Below are 14278 nucleotides of genomic sequence, written 5' to 3' on the forward strand. Positions count from 1 at the left end.
CCTATTAGCAAATGGGCCTCGGGGAATCCAGCCACAGAATCGCATCTGTGCGCTCTTCCTCCCTCCAAGACAGGCAGCAGAGCAGAACCTGCGAGTCCCTTCAGCTGCTTCCCAGCACGCAGCCTCTGCACACCTCCATGCACCATGGCTTTGTGCTGAAATAGCAGGGATGGACGCAGCTTAAACTCCATTCAGCTGCTGCAGCAGGCAGGAAGAAATGGTTGCGGGGAGGAAAAAAAGGCTACTGACAAGGCTGTGGTGACTGAATGTACAGCCAACCTTCTGAGAGCCTCCAAGTGCCACCCTGAAGGCCCCACCTGCAGCTAGCATTCCAGTGGCTACACAGAGCAGCTTGGCATTCTGTAGCAAAGGGCAATCTCCAACGGGAGAAGAGAACTCTCAGCCATTCTACCAAGGAGATATAATGCAGCCTATCCACCCTTCCAACTGCCTGATAACCACAGGTCTGGAATATATGATGTCACCCTGCTTTCTAGCCCTATCCCCTTTTAGAATAGCCTTTCACCTACACACTGAAATAGCCATAAATCAACATCAAGAGCACAAAAAAGGCATGTTGCAACACTTCCCATCCCTCTCCTTGCTCTTGCTGTGCTGACACATATACACATTAATTGAAAGGAACTCACCAAACTGGGTGGATTTTCTTCCCAAGCTGACGTGGTAATTTATCTCAAGTTTTATAGTCTTTGTGGCACATCCTATCAGAAGCGACCCAAGATTATGTGAAATTTTATTCAGATATACTATTACAGGTTAGAAAAAACATGGAGTATTGAGAATGTACACGAAAGTGCAGAACCACAGCAAACAGGTCCTGAGGGAGGGTTTCGCTCAGGATACTCATTGGCATACCAGGGGTGCGAATTTAAAACAGCACAGTTACAGCTGTGTAAGCCCAGGAATACACATACTCGTTTAGGTATGCTTCTCCTGTCTTTTCCCAGATTTGCAAGAAGATTACATTGAAAATGGTTAAAAATACTTCCATATTCTTGAGTGGCATATTATTGCATTGAGATACTACGGGTCAGAGGCAGTGCGGCAACTGAGAACACATCCATCCAGAGGCAGCCACAACCAAAATAAAAGCTGAAGGCTGTTCTTATGCTTTAAAGCAGACACCTTTGGGTCTGTTGTTGTGTGTGAAGAGACAGCGTGCAGCAAGTCACAGCAGCTCAGAGGACACAGCAACATATGAAGCTGTGATAACTCCCCTGTTAGCGAATCACAGCTTTACCTGCATACATAGCACTCGCTTCCTGTACTAACCCAACTCCCCCTGATGCTCCTGTGCTCATAGTTTAAGATGCGCTCCTCTGCTTTTACATTTACGAAGGGTTTCACATCAATTTATTAACACACAGTAATCTTATTTGCTGTGCCCTTCTATTGTCCCTTTGTAGTTCCTTACAAGTATGCAATCTTCAGATTATTTATTTATTTATTTATTTACCCTTGGCAAAATTTTATTTAAGCCCTTGGCACAGCAGGGCCTGCTGCTCCATCTTCTGTTTGCTCATTAGCTTTAACATGCATCAATGTCACTAACAGCAGATGTGAGAGCACGCGCAAACCCGATCCAATTTCCTTTGTAACGCAAATTTATTGATCGAAGAACGTTATCAAGCAGATGAAACTCACAGAAGTTAAAAAATAACCTGGTGAGTCTAAAAAACAGGTGCTTGGCTTACAAATGTCACAGAATCATCACAGAATCACCTGAGCCAGAAGGGACCCTTACAGGTCGCCGAGCCCGCTAAAAACAGCGTTACTTCGTATAAAAGCCGAAGTTCAAACACTCTCAACTCCGTAGCCGAAGACTACAAGGACACACATCAGCTACTCACCGCGGCAAAACGCGCGTTGCTTTCAGCAGGCGGTGAGCTCGGCCCCTGCAGGGCCCGCCCCGCCCGACGCGGCGGCCATCCGCAGCCCAGCGGGGACCGCGCAGCAGCTAAGGCGCGCCACGGCCAGCTTCCCGGCCGACAACTATTTTGCAACACGTGCTGAACTTGTCGGATGGGGCTGGCGTACCGGAACAACATAACAGGTGCCAGATCTTAAAGAGGAGAGACGGAATGACGCTCCTTGTTTTACGGAGCTGCGCCAACCCGGGCAGCGCGGGACGATCGCATCGCGCCGCTCTCTCCCGCAGAAGCGACGCCCGCCGCAGGAGCGGCGCCCGGCCGTGCCGCCCCGCGCTCCTCCCGTGCCGCCCGCGGCGCCGCCGCTCTGCTCGCCTCGTGGCTTCCAGTAACGCGCCTTTGGGCAGCGTTTTAACCGAGAAATTAATACCGCGCTTAACCAGAGAAGCCCCGCGCTTAGCAGCCAAACCACGGCTCTCCCGTTTTCCCTCCAGAGCGCCTCGAGCACACAGAGCCCAGCCCATTCCCGCAGCCCTGCCCGCACGCCCAGCCCGCCGCCCCGCGCATCCCGGTTCCGCTCTCCGCCCGGCGCAACTTTTCCCGCCGCCGTGCCTGCGCCCTGCCCGAGGCCCCCGCCCCTCCCGGCCCCGCCCCGACGCGCCGCGCCGCAGACAATGGGCGCGGGCCGCTACTCACCGAACAAGGTCAGAGCCATGGCACAGGCGGGGGCTGGCCGGCCGCAGCGGGGCCGGCATTGGCGCGGCGGCGCTTCGCGGCGGCGGCAGGGCGCGTCCGCAACGCCCGCGGCCGCGGAGCTGCCGGCTGAGACCGAGAGGAAGGGGATGAGGGCCGCGAGAGGCCGCCTGGGCCGGGCGCGACCCCGCTCCGGCTCCTCCCGACCTCCCTGCCGCCCGCCCGCGCTCTCAGTGCGGCCCGCCGCCTCGGGGAGCCATCTTGCGCCGCCACACGACCCGCCTCCCGCCCTCCTGCCGCAGCCGGCGGGGCCGTTCCCATGGCAACGCGGCCGCCCCGCCGCCGAGGCACAAAGAAGCGCCGGGGCCGGGCGGCAGGTGCGGAGCCCCGGGCTGCTACGGCCCCGAGGAGCTGCGGGTACCGGGCGGAGCAATCCTGGGACAAAGCGCTGCGTTTAGAGCAGGGAGGGCTCGCTGCGCGACTGAGCGTTCTCCTGGCGGCCCCGGCGGACCTCCTGAGAACTCCCCGGGTACGACAAGTTCCAACCCGGCGGCCGCCAGCTGGCACCGTAAACGGCAGTGAAATCCTTCAGGTGAAAGGAGAGCATCGTGCCGAACTCGCTGCCGGCGCTTGCATTCCTACCCTGGGAACAAATGCTTACTTAGCACACACACGGCTGGGTGACTTGATGGCTTCGCATGAAACAATAGTCCTGGCACTTGGGAAGAAGGAAAACGGAGCAAGTGTAGCACGGTGGACCTGATTTCACCGAACGTTTTTATTTTGCACGTATGAAGTGTGGAAGTTTGTAGAGCAGCGGGACTGCTGTGCAATAACACACTGATTGCAGGGCTAAAATGAGACTTAAATAGCTCGAAAATAGGTTGGGAGAAGCAACAACAAACCTCATCCCCGTTTTGCCTACATGACGTGGTCTTTGCTTTGCTTTTTGAAAGGAGGTGGATCTTCACACAGACTTCTTTTCTTACATTTCCTGAGATTTAATGTCAATTTCCCCTCAGATTTCCTTGAATTACACAGTCAATTTTTTCTCTGCTGCTACACCAACATCTTTATCTAACTACTTGTTTATATTACAAGTGTTTTCTTGTCCACAGAAAGTAACACTTTGACACATCAGGAAGAAATCAGAGGCACAGATCAGGAGGAAAAAGCACCCAAGCAGCCCTGTGTTCTCTAAAGCAAAGGTGTCTTCTCCCACACCTTGCTTGTTGAGCAGGCCTAGAATCATCGTGGCCTTTTCCATGTAACAACAGTATCTTACACTTAATACCTTGTGGAGCCAGCACACCTCAGAGCACTGGCAATGATGTCTTAGCAACAATTCTAGGAATTTCCATAGTGAGCACTACTGAGGCACCTCGCCATTGCTTCACAGGGAAGCAAGGATGATCTTGGTATGTAGTTTCTCTTGAAGATCCCCCTTTTAAGAAGTGGTTTGTTAGCACCACGCTCTGTAGCAGAAGCACAGTTACACTTATTGCCTGGTGGAAACGTTCAGGGTGCACCGAGGCTGTACTCTGGAAGAGCAATGCAGGTGCAGGATGCTATTTTCCACTCCGCTCTTTGTCCTTCAGCTGCTTTCTCACCTCCTCCCCTCCGCCGCAGAGCTCTTAACATTCCAGAGGCAATTACCACTGCTTCATTCTCTGCCTTAAATCTCCTTACTGGGATTTAGGGCTGGCTGCCAGCGTCTACCTCTCCACTGTGGCCCCTACCCCTGTGCCTCTCGCTTCTGACGTGGGCACAGGGAAAAGCCTGCTACCCACTGCTGTCCTGCATTGATCCATCTGAAGTCTGAGGGCCTGGTGCAAAATTGTGCCTAATTACAAGACATTTATTCTTCAAACCTGAACTAATTCACTCATTATATATTGATAAATGAGATTTTAAAATTAATTACTGACATTTACAAAGATTTATACCCAACTGTAAAGAAAGGTTTCCAGCTTGTAAATCCAATATTAAGGAAAATAAACATAAAGTAAAGCTGTCCCTTATTAATGAGGAATACTAAAAGTGAAGGCAGGGTGAAATGTTACCTGATGAATAGGGGTAGCATCTCAAGACAGCTGCCCCTTGGCAGCAGGAGGGCAGCACAGCAGAAGCCTAACACATAACTGGCAGTGGCTGCGTTACCAGTGCCTCCATGGCTCCTCTCCTCTGCAGTGCAGCGTTTCCTCCCTGGAAAAGGCAAGGCAGGTTTCTACCACTTGCTCAGTGGTTCTACATAATTTACAAGTCATCAATAAAAAGTTGGAACACTGACTGTTGAGCTTTCTTAAGCTTTCTAGTTAAAATTAACATTTAGTAAGCGCAGCTACTTCAACATAACAGCAAGTCTACCACAAATACAGAAGCGTCACTGCATGCTACCAGTATTTTGAATGTTTCTTGCTTTGATGAGAGAACTGTCATTTGAACTTATCTTTCCAATACTCTTCATTACCAATGGCCAAGTCACTTAGAGTAATATTACCTGGCTCTGCGCAGGCACAGAGGGAGGCAGGAGGCCTGCATCAAGTACAGCAGCAATCAGTGACCTTTGCAAACCGGGCATAATCAGCATGTTGCTTGCACCAGTGCTAGTCTGGGGATTTCCATGGCAGTAAAATCTTTTTTTTTTTTTTTTTTAACTGTCAAAATAAGCGAATCACGTCTAAGCAATTTGCTCCATTTAGATTGATGGCATGAGGCCGTTTTGGACTTTGATGGCATCAAAGAAAAAAGCTCATTCTCCTCTATGCGACCCAAGCAGAGCCCTTTCCAAGACACTTCTTTAGGGCTTTCACATTACGGCTCCCACTTAATGGAGCCAAGGCATTTGCATAAATGTGATGAGATCATCATGAACTATAGGTGGTATATAGTAAATAATATCTGTGGGTCTTGGAAAAAATATCTTAAGCTTTGATGTAATTTCCATTAAAAAGAAAACACACCCAAATTACATTTCAACAGATTACAACAGCAGCAAGTTACAGTGCTCACCTTTGCCCCAACTTTGCTTCAACACCAACGATGCACGCAGCACTCAAGGCACAGGGCTGGCTGTAATGGAACAACTCCTTTTGCTCTGCATTGGGTGGCTATTTTCACCTTCTTAAGTAAGTGATTCTTCTCTGTCTTTCAGTTCAGAGGTCACTTGCATGCCAAGAACCACTTAATTTCCATCTTTTCCTAGCTTTCACCTTTAATCCCTTTGATTTTAAGAGCAGCATAGCAGTGAGATTAAAGATGATTGTTACACATGGGAATTCATGATGCAGAATCCTAAAATGGTCTCTTTAGTTTTTGGCCCCTTTATTCAATTAACATCATCAAAACTCCTCTAATGCTTTCAAACATGAATTTAAAAGTACTTCCAATACAGCTCCACAGAGGAAATTCTTCTAATTCTGCTTTTCTAAGAGCAGGAGCTAGAAAAAGATTGGAAAATGAAAGGAAAAGCTATACAAGTTTTTAATTATTAAAGATAATAGTCATCATACAAATTACTAGATTTGACCACAATTGACCAAAACTTGCCTCCCATTACATCATGATCTACGTGAGGGTATGAGCTTGGAGCCCAAAAAGATGTGCAATGTGAGCCATGGAGCTTCCTCTCACAGCAGCTTCCATGAGACACTGAGAGCAAGTGGCACAAGGATGGGCAAGAAACCAAACTACTTAGAGCTGCAAAAGAATATTATTATTTGCATCTGGTCAGAATATACTCTAGCAATGGACTCTATGGAGCACCTCCCCACAAAGACAGGCTGAAGGCTTGTTCAGCCAGAAGAGAAGCTGCAAGGAAACCTCATTGCAGCCTTCCAGTATTTAAAAGAGGATTACAAAAAGGAGGAGAATCAAGTTTTTACAAAAGTAGACAGTGAAAGGACAAGGGGGAATGCTTTTAAGCTCAAGAAAGAAAGTTTAGATTTAATGTCAGGGGAAATTCTTCACAGAGAGGTGAGGTGCTGAAACAGGCTGCCCGAGAGGCTGTGGATGCCTCCATCCCTGGAGGTGTTAAAGACAAGGCTGGATGGGGCCCTAGGCAACCTGCTCTAGTACCAGATCTGAAGGTTGGGGTCCTGCCTGTGGTGGGGGGATTGGAACTTGATGTGATCCTTCAGGTCCCTTCCAACCCAAGCCATTCTGTCAGCTATTCTATGTGAGCTTTCTTATTGCTCTAAGTATGCTCACTAGTGGGTCTTATCAGCAGATATATATAATGCAAGACCAGCTATTCATTATGTTTATAAGATCCTAGAAAACTCCATAATTGCTTGTACTTGCTCAGAAATATGTAGAATGGTATGTTCTCTTATTTTTTAAGAGTCCTGCATATGAAACACATAATGTTTTTGATTGCTTGTTTTATTAAGTGAAATGAACAAGCTAATTAGAGAAATTCCAGGAAGTGTCTGCTTTCTGTCTCCTAGGGACAAGCCTCAGGCATCAAAGGAGATAATACTGATGGCTGTAAAACACCCAAGTGTGTTTATATTACCTCTAAAACGCAGCTTACAGCTTCTATTTAACTTTCATATTTCCTTTTTACATCACGTTTAGAAAGATTCAGGCATTAGTTGAAAGAGTGCTTGTATGCATTTGGAAAAAAATGGTAATTACAATTACAAAAAACCAGAAGGTAAGGCATTTGCAGGATAGTCTTGGGAATAAACTGTTACAATTTTATCCATAAACACTAAAAAACAAGAAAAAGCTAGATTCAAAAATCTGCAAGATACTTCCAGTCCTGCCTTTGAAAACATCTTCAACCCTCAGCAGATGAGCTCCTGCTTGAAGCCATAAACTGCGCCATGGAGTTGGCAGTGGTTCTTCATGCAATAAATTGTAGCTTCTAGATCCACTTCTAGATCTACTGGATGGCTTCGAGGAATTGCCAAAGGTATTAAACATTCTCATTAGCAACTGAGAACTGCAGTTCTGAAGTGCTGTGTAGAGTATTCAGTAGAGAGAAGTATTTTGTACTAAATCATCAACTGGAAGTTTTTATCCCCAGAAAACGCTGGAAAGCTCTGTTTAACTGCTTTCAGGCAGCATTCAAAACTTCTCTCTTAGTGCAATTATTTGATTTTCTAATATCAGAGCCCTCCAAATTATTTCTATGTTCTTAGATAACCCAATGCTGCTGAAGCCATTTGATAACAAAATGTTTTTAATCAGGGAATTAGTTGTCAGGCAATACTCACACATCTTGCTTCTCAGAGCTGCATCTCCTAGGCACTTAGGGGTCTTTAAAAGAATGTTCAAGCTTAAGAGCACATGAAACGTTCTAAGTCCAAACCTCAGAGTGCCTAGATAGCTAATGCCTTAGATAACTGAACTGCAGTTCAGCCATGTTTTTCATGCATTCCATCAAAAAGAATGCATCAAAAGAATCTGCATCTTGGGCTGCATTGAAAGCAGCACGGGCAGCAGATTGAGTGAGGTGATTCTGCCCCTCTGCTCTGTGGTGGTGAGGCCTCACCAGGAATACTGCATCCAGATGTGGAGTCCTCAGTACAAGAGAGACATGGACCTGTTGGGAGTGTGTCTAAAGAGAACCTCAAAAATGTTCCCAGGGATGGAACACCTCCCCTGCAAGGACAGGCTGAGAGAGCTGGGGCTGTTCAGCCTGGAGAAGAGAAAGCTCTGGTCTTTCAGTATCTAGAGGGGAGCTATAAGAAGGAAAGAGAGACTCTTTATCAGGGTCTGTGGTGGTCACAGGTTGCCCAGAGAGGTGGAGGATGCTTCATCCCTGGAGACATTCAAGGTCAGGTTGGACAGGGCACTGAGCAACCTAATCTAGCTGTGGTGACCCTCTTCATTGCAGGGGAGTTGGGCTGGATGGCCTTCAAAGGTTTCTTCCAACTCAACTCCAAAGACTTTCAAAGGAGAACATAAAATCTTTCAAACCGAGCTAAAAAAGCAAACACACCATCGGTAGCTTTCAGCTTTGCTGCACATAGCACAGGCAGCTCTGCAAGAAGTCAGGCTAACAGCAGAGCACAACAAGCATAGAGTAACTTTCAAGTCCCGCATTAGCTCTTGTGGCTCCCAGGGAGATGGCATTAACTAAAACAACTTCAAAGAGCTGGAACTGAGCAAAGTTTTTCTCATAATGATTTTAAAGTGTTATTGAAGGGATCAATAGCTTCTGTTAAACAAACAAGCTGTTTAAATCAAGTATTACTCCTAAAGAGGAGACAAACCACTCTTGGAAGTAATAGTGGGGGATTTAATTAGGATTGGAGATTTTCAGAATTTACTAATTGATCTCCCAGTCCCAAAATAGTTATAGTGAACTGCAAGTTTGCAGCAGTATGATTCCTTATGAAGGGACAGAATTATCTGATCCCTTTGAAGCCCTTTTATCTGTGCCAGAAAGCATAATTTATTATGTGGTTTCCGTAACTGATGTCACCATTTTGCTGGGGGAGAGGAGGGCAAGGAAAGGGGAAAAATGAATGTTATTTCCTTTTTCTTTAGTAATAAAATAGATGCATCCCTTGATCATGAACATTTTGCTTATTGTCAGCTAAGACATGTGGAAAGTACCTTAACAAAGCAGAAGTAAATTAGCAGATATCCAGGTCCTAAATTGGCAGTGCCAGAAACAATTACTAAGACTTGGCATGTTATTGATTCTCTTGATAGGACTATAAAATGTATTGGTTATTTAGACAACTCTGTGCAGCATGAGAAAAGCAAGGTGGTTGTAAGACACAGGGAAAGCTGGCTTTCATTGTGATGGTTTGTGTGTGACCATAATTGCAAAAGAATGAGTGGGTTTCTGCTCCAAGAGGCCAAAGCAATGCACTATGCTACATGTAAGCCCCGTATCTAGCATCCTATACTCTGATCCCCTTGTTCACTCATAGAAGATGGAGTTGCATTAGAATTCTGGCCCTTACCTTCCAGGTGAAGTGCCCAGGGACTAACACAAGCCAGTGATGACCTCCCCAGTGCTGGCAGTAGCACCTGGATGAAGTTCAGCTCTGCAGCTGAAGCATGCTGGACCTTTGCACTGGAATGGCAGAGCTCATGTGGGTACAAGACATGGCATGGAGCTTGGGCCCGCATCCCTTGGAGCTGAGGACTTTGGCTCTCACTAGCTGCTACTGCCAGGAGCCCAGCAGAGACCATTTGCCTGCTTTTTCTAATGTGGTTTCTTTTGTATCCACAAAATCTTTACCAGAGGCAAAGAAACAGATGAGTATGAGCATAGAACAAGGAGGAAAAAGGAGGACAAAATGCCCTTTTAATGCAGAAAATCCTCTCTCTTCCTCCACCCCATTGCTTCAAATGAACTTTTCACCTCCCACACGGAACTCTGAGCCCTGGGCTACCTGCAGCCCTGCCAGCGACCAGGCCCCGCTCCTCTGCTAGACGAGGAGACGCGAGCTCCTGCTGGGCACTCCCACCACATACCACAGATGAATAAACACAAGTAGAAAAACCCTATCATGATGTAGAGCAAAACCACCAGAAGAATGGGAGTGCCCCCTTGGGTGGGCTCAGGCAGAGTGTGACCGATGGGTCCAGCCCCCAGACTAGGGTCACAAATACATTTCAATATTGTTTGAGGAAAAAAGCATTCCTTGTTCTTGCTGTAATAGCAAACCTGTGGCTGGCTCATGGCAGAGACCTTTTCTGAGAGCTCCCTGCCAGAGAGAGATGCAGAAGTGGCTTCCAGCATCTCCTCATATAGCATCAGCCACACCAGAAGTGCTGCATGCTACCATTAGGTAACAATGAGACGCAGCCTGCCAGCTATGCTTGGAAGCTTATCCGATCCTTAGCAGGGGAAAGCTCAGCTACTTGCAGCAGGACAGAGGAAGGGAGGGAGGGAGCTTTCCAGAAGCACAGAGACAGACAGTGCTGCCCCATAGGTGTTGCTCCCCAGCCTCTTCTGCCCCTCTCAGGCACAGAAAAATACATAAAAACTTTTTGATAATAAAAAGAACTCGTTTACTCAAAAATATTGAGCAGTTACCACTAGATGGCATTTTGTTCCTGAGAAATTAGAAACTCCCACATTTTGAATTACTTGTTACAGACAGCAGGAAATAGCAGGAAATGAAATTACTTACCTCATTCGGTTAATAATTTATTATCCGTCGTCTTGTATAAGGAAGACATCACTAATACAAGATAATTTTACTTGCAAATTTATAAATCCCCTTTAACTACAGACTGCAGCTCCCCTCCAGCCCCCTCTGCTTGGTAGATGAGGAGCAGAGTCGCAGTCAGCACTTACCAAAAATCTTGACCACATTTTTAAATGAAACACAAATGTAAGCCAGCCCTCAGATTTGGAGCATGCCACAGACATCTGCCAGAAATGCTTTGCTCCAGTAACTGTGCGCTGCATTTCCTGTGTTATTTTTGGATAAAGCCTCAATACAAATTGCAGTACCAAAATCATTCCCACTTAGGACTAGAGCTGTTACAAAGCCCCAGTTACAGACATGATACTTTGAGCCAGGTCATTTGAATTCCAACGAGGAGAAGCAAGCTGTGATGCACAAGATGACATTTCCATTCTCTTTGCATGGTAAAACACACCATGCTCAGAAGTGCAGTGCAGTTGTACTTTCCATACCGTGAAGCGGGGTGGGGGTGGTTTGTTCAGTGTCCACAAGCTGCTCAGTACCAGATGAAAACATTTCCTTTAATGTACAGCAAAATGTGAGACTGAGAGGAGAACTACCAACTTTGAAGGAGGAAGACCAGTGTATTTAATTCTTACTTGTGGAATGTCAAAACAGCATCAATAAACATAATTTAATGTTGCTTACATGCAGGTCTACGCAATATCATGGCGATGTTTTTTCTCACTAGACTGTCATAAGTACCACTGCACTACGTGCAATTTCAATATTCAATATTCAATAATCAAATAACGTTCAACAGTTAATCACAGCACAACTCAGCAGCATGGATGCTGACTGCTGCTTAACTGAACACTGATATGGCAACACTACAGAACCTGTGAAGCAAAGGAATGCTAGAGGGGACAGGAATGAAGGAAGGGCTGCCTGCTGGATGCCCGGTCAGCTAGGCTGCAATGAGTTCCCAGGGAAAATGAGGGAAAAAATAAAAGCAGTTTCTGGATGCAAGGCATTTCAGGTCAAAAGCAATCCCTGAACCAAACTCTTTTATCTTCTACATAAAGCATTTTCTATGGCAGAGAACAAAGTCTAAGCTCTCCACAATGCGAGACCTGCTCAGAGAGGGCTGATACCCTTCTTCCATTCAATGTCTCTCCTCAGGATTCTACTTTAGCCCCACAAAATTGCCTCCTAGTAAGCACTGTTTTTGCAATTAATTTAATTTTCTACTGGAATTCTGAAGGAAAAAACAATCTCAAAACCAAACCCCAAGGACATTCCACACATGCTGTTTGAAAAACAAACATGGTGTAATCATAGCCACAGGATGGCTTAAGTTGGAAGGGACCTTAAAGATCATCTGGTTCCAAACCCCCTACCAAGTAACATACAACTGCACTCCAACATGCTCAACTTTCTGGCTGTTTGTTCACTTTTGGTAGACACTCAGTGCATCTGAAGCATACATTTCACACCAGCTCTTCAGCTCCAGCAGCCACAGCAATCAGTGCTGCTGCTGTCAAGGGAAGGTAGCAAAATCTTTAAGGATGGAGCCTTACGGCAGCACTCAACCCACAAGTGCTCATTTCATTGACTTTTGACCACCAGAAGATCTAAATTGAGAAAATATTTAGGCAAAAGCTTCACTGCTGACAATGAGCCGCTACGAGGCTCTAGGTATGTCAGTGGCTTCTGAAGAAAGAAGTGCAATTTTGAGTTACAAGGGAAGAAGAAACATGATCAGGAAGAGGAAGAGGAAACAGTCCTTTACATTCAAATTTTCTTAAGATAGAAGAACAGATGGTGACTAGCAACTGGTTAAATCATGTTCTGATCTCTTGTTTGGGAAATGTTGATTACAGAAGTTGCTTTAGCTTAAGTTAAATAGTTTTTAAAACTGTACTGCAAAATTCTAAGTGTCTTTGTATTGGTTTAGAAAGAATATACTTTTTTCTTTTTCTTTTTTTTTTTTTTTTTTTTTTTTTAACTTTTACACTTTTTTACACTATTACTCTTTTCACAAGCAACATGTGCTGAACTGAAATAAATCAACAAATATCAAAAGAAAATTCTCTAAAAGTTTGTGTTTATACCAATTTAACTATGCCAAAGCAGAGACATTTAGGCAGACAAGATCCCCAGTGTAGGAAGAGGCAACGCAACACCCCAGTATCCAGATCCCTGCATAACAACTTTTACACAGCATGCAGGAGACCACTGTATAATTTACAGAAGAAAAAGGAGTTAAGTCCTATTAGAACAAAGGTTTGGGTAAACTGGAAGAGACAGCATAATGAAACCTTTTATGTATTCACAGACACGAGTCGCAAAATGTGACCTTACTACTTTGACATCAAGTGTTAAAAATGTTCCTATTGTACAGTGAAACATACAGCATCTGTTCTTCATTTACAAGGATTGTCTATTTCTTTTATTTCACCAAAACATTAGCTCTTTAAAATAACTCTGGTGAAAGGGATACAGAAAACAGGAAAACTGAAATATTGGCTTGGTTTTGAATTCATAGCCATGCTGACTAGTTTGTTGTCATTTTATGGATAACTAGAATAGCTCTACTATATACAAATTATGTAACCTTTAGGAGCATCTTGCTCAGTGCAGTCACGAGCAATATGATGTGCTTACTACTTACCCCAAGTGAGATCAAAACATTTGATAACAACATTATAAACATTTTGAAATAACAAATAATCACAGAATGTATCCTAGGATCGGAGGAAAAGCTTGGTGTAAGAAGTGAAACAGTACTTTTTCCACAGGAAATAGTTAACAAGTTGTAATGACTTTCTCTCCGTTTCATTTCTGCAATTTATTTAGAAAGGCAATTTGTTGTGTTTGCTGCTAATGCCAAAGGCTCATGCTCTCCACTCGTCTCCTTCTTCTCCTCATGAGAACCTGAGATGTATGACCTGGATGTGATTTTTCATTTCACTTTTAATGATAACAAAACAAATTAGCAGCTTTCTAAAAACTATCAGCCAGGGATTTATTAGACAGTACCTGCCTCTGTAATGGCCTAGGATGAGCAGTTCAGATCCTGGGAAAGAAATACTATTTACATACCAAGCAAATAGCAGCCTGCTGCAAAACAAGAGAGAACTTTTCAGGTAGCGAAAAGAAAACACAAGCTAACTTTTGCCTTATGAGTAGCTCAAAAGACACACATCACAGTATTCAGGCCACCTGGGGACAGACTGCAGTAGATGGATGTGTAACTGCTCACGCTTGCATTTGATACGTTAAGCTCACCACAGGCAGGAGTTACATGAAGAAAACTTCCTTCTCTGCAACTCTACTCCTCTGAAGCCATCTACATGACAGCTCCTGTTCCCAAAGCTCATCTGCTCAGTTGAGTGCTGACTGATCTCCCTGAGCTGCACAGTGCTATCCTTTAAGCTCATTAATCATAAGCTAGGAGCACCACCAGGGCTGTTGGCCAAAGCCAACAAATAGTACCAGCTCTCTACTTTGTGTGCTAGGGATATTTAAAATAATCACTACACTTTTCTGATTAAATATTCACTTCCAGATTAAATCTGCTACCTGTAG

General features: G+C 45.2%; 1 protein-coding gene across 5 annotated transcripts in view; it reads right to left on the bottom strand.

The window, feature by feature from the left end:
• The window catches only part of CHN1 (chimerin 1), a 145108-nt gene that overhangs the window by 78374 nt on the left and 52456 nt on the right, over window positions 1-14278 (bottom strand). Inside the window, exon 1 of one of the 5 annotated variants that reach the window (XM_052676510.1) lies at window positions 2586-3010. The exons of the other annotated variants lie outside the window; for them this stretch is intronic. Within the exon in view, the coding sequence (XP_052532470.1) occupies window positions 2586-2604 (19 nt within the window). The 5' untranslated portion in view covers window positions 2605-3010. Of the gene's footprint in view, window positions 1-2585; window positions 3011-14278 lie in introns of those variants that run through there. 5 annotated transcript variants of the gene reach the window in all.

Source organism: Tympanuchus pallidicinctus, unplaced genomic scaffold, assembly GCF_026119805.1.
Source record: "Tympanuchus pallidicinctus isolate F22 unplaced genomic scaffold, pur_lepc_1.0 scaffold15, whole genome shotgun sequence".
Lineage (NCBI taxonomy): Eukaryota > Metazoa > Chordata > Aves > Galliformes > Phasianidae > Tympanuchus > Tympanuchus pallidicinctus.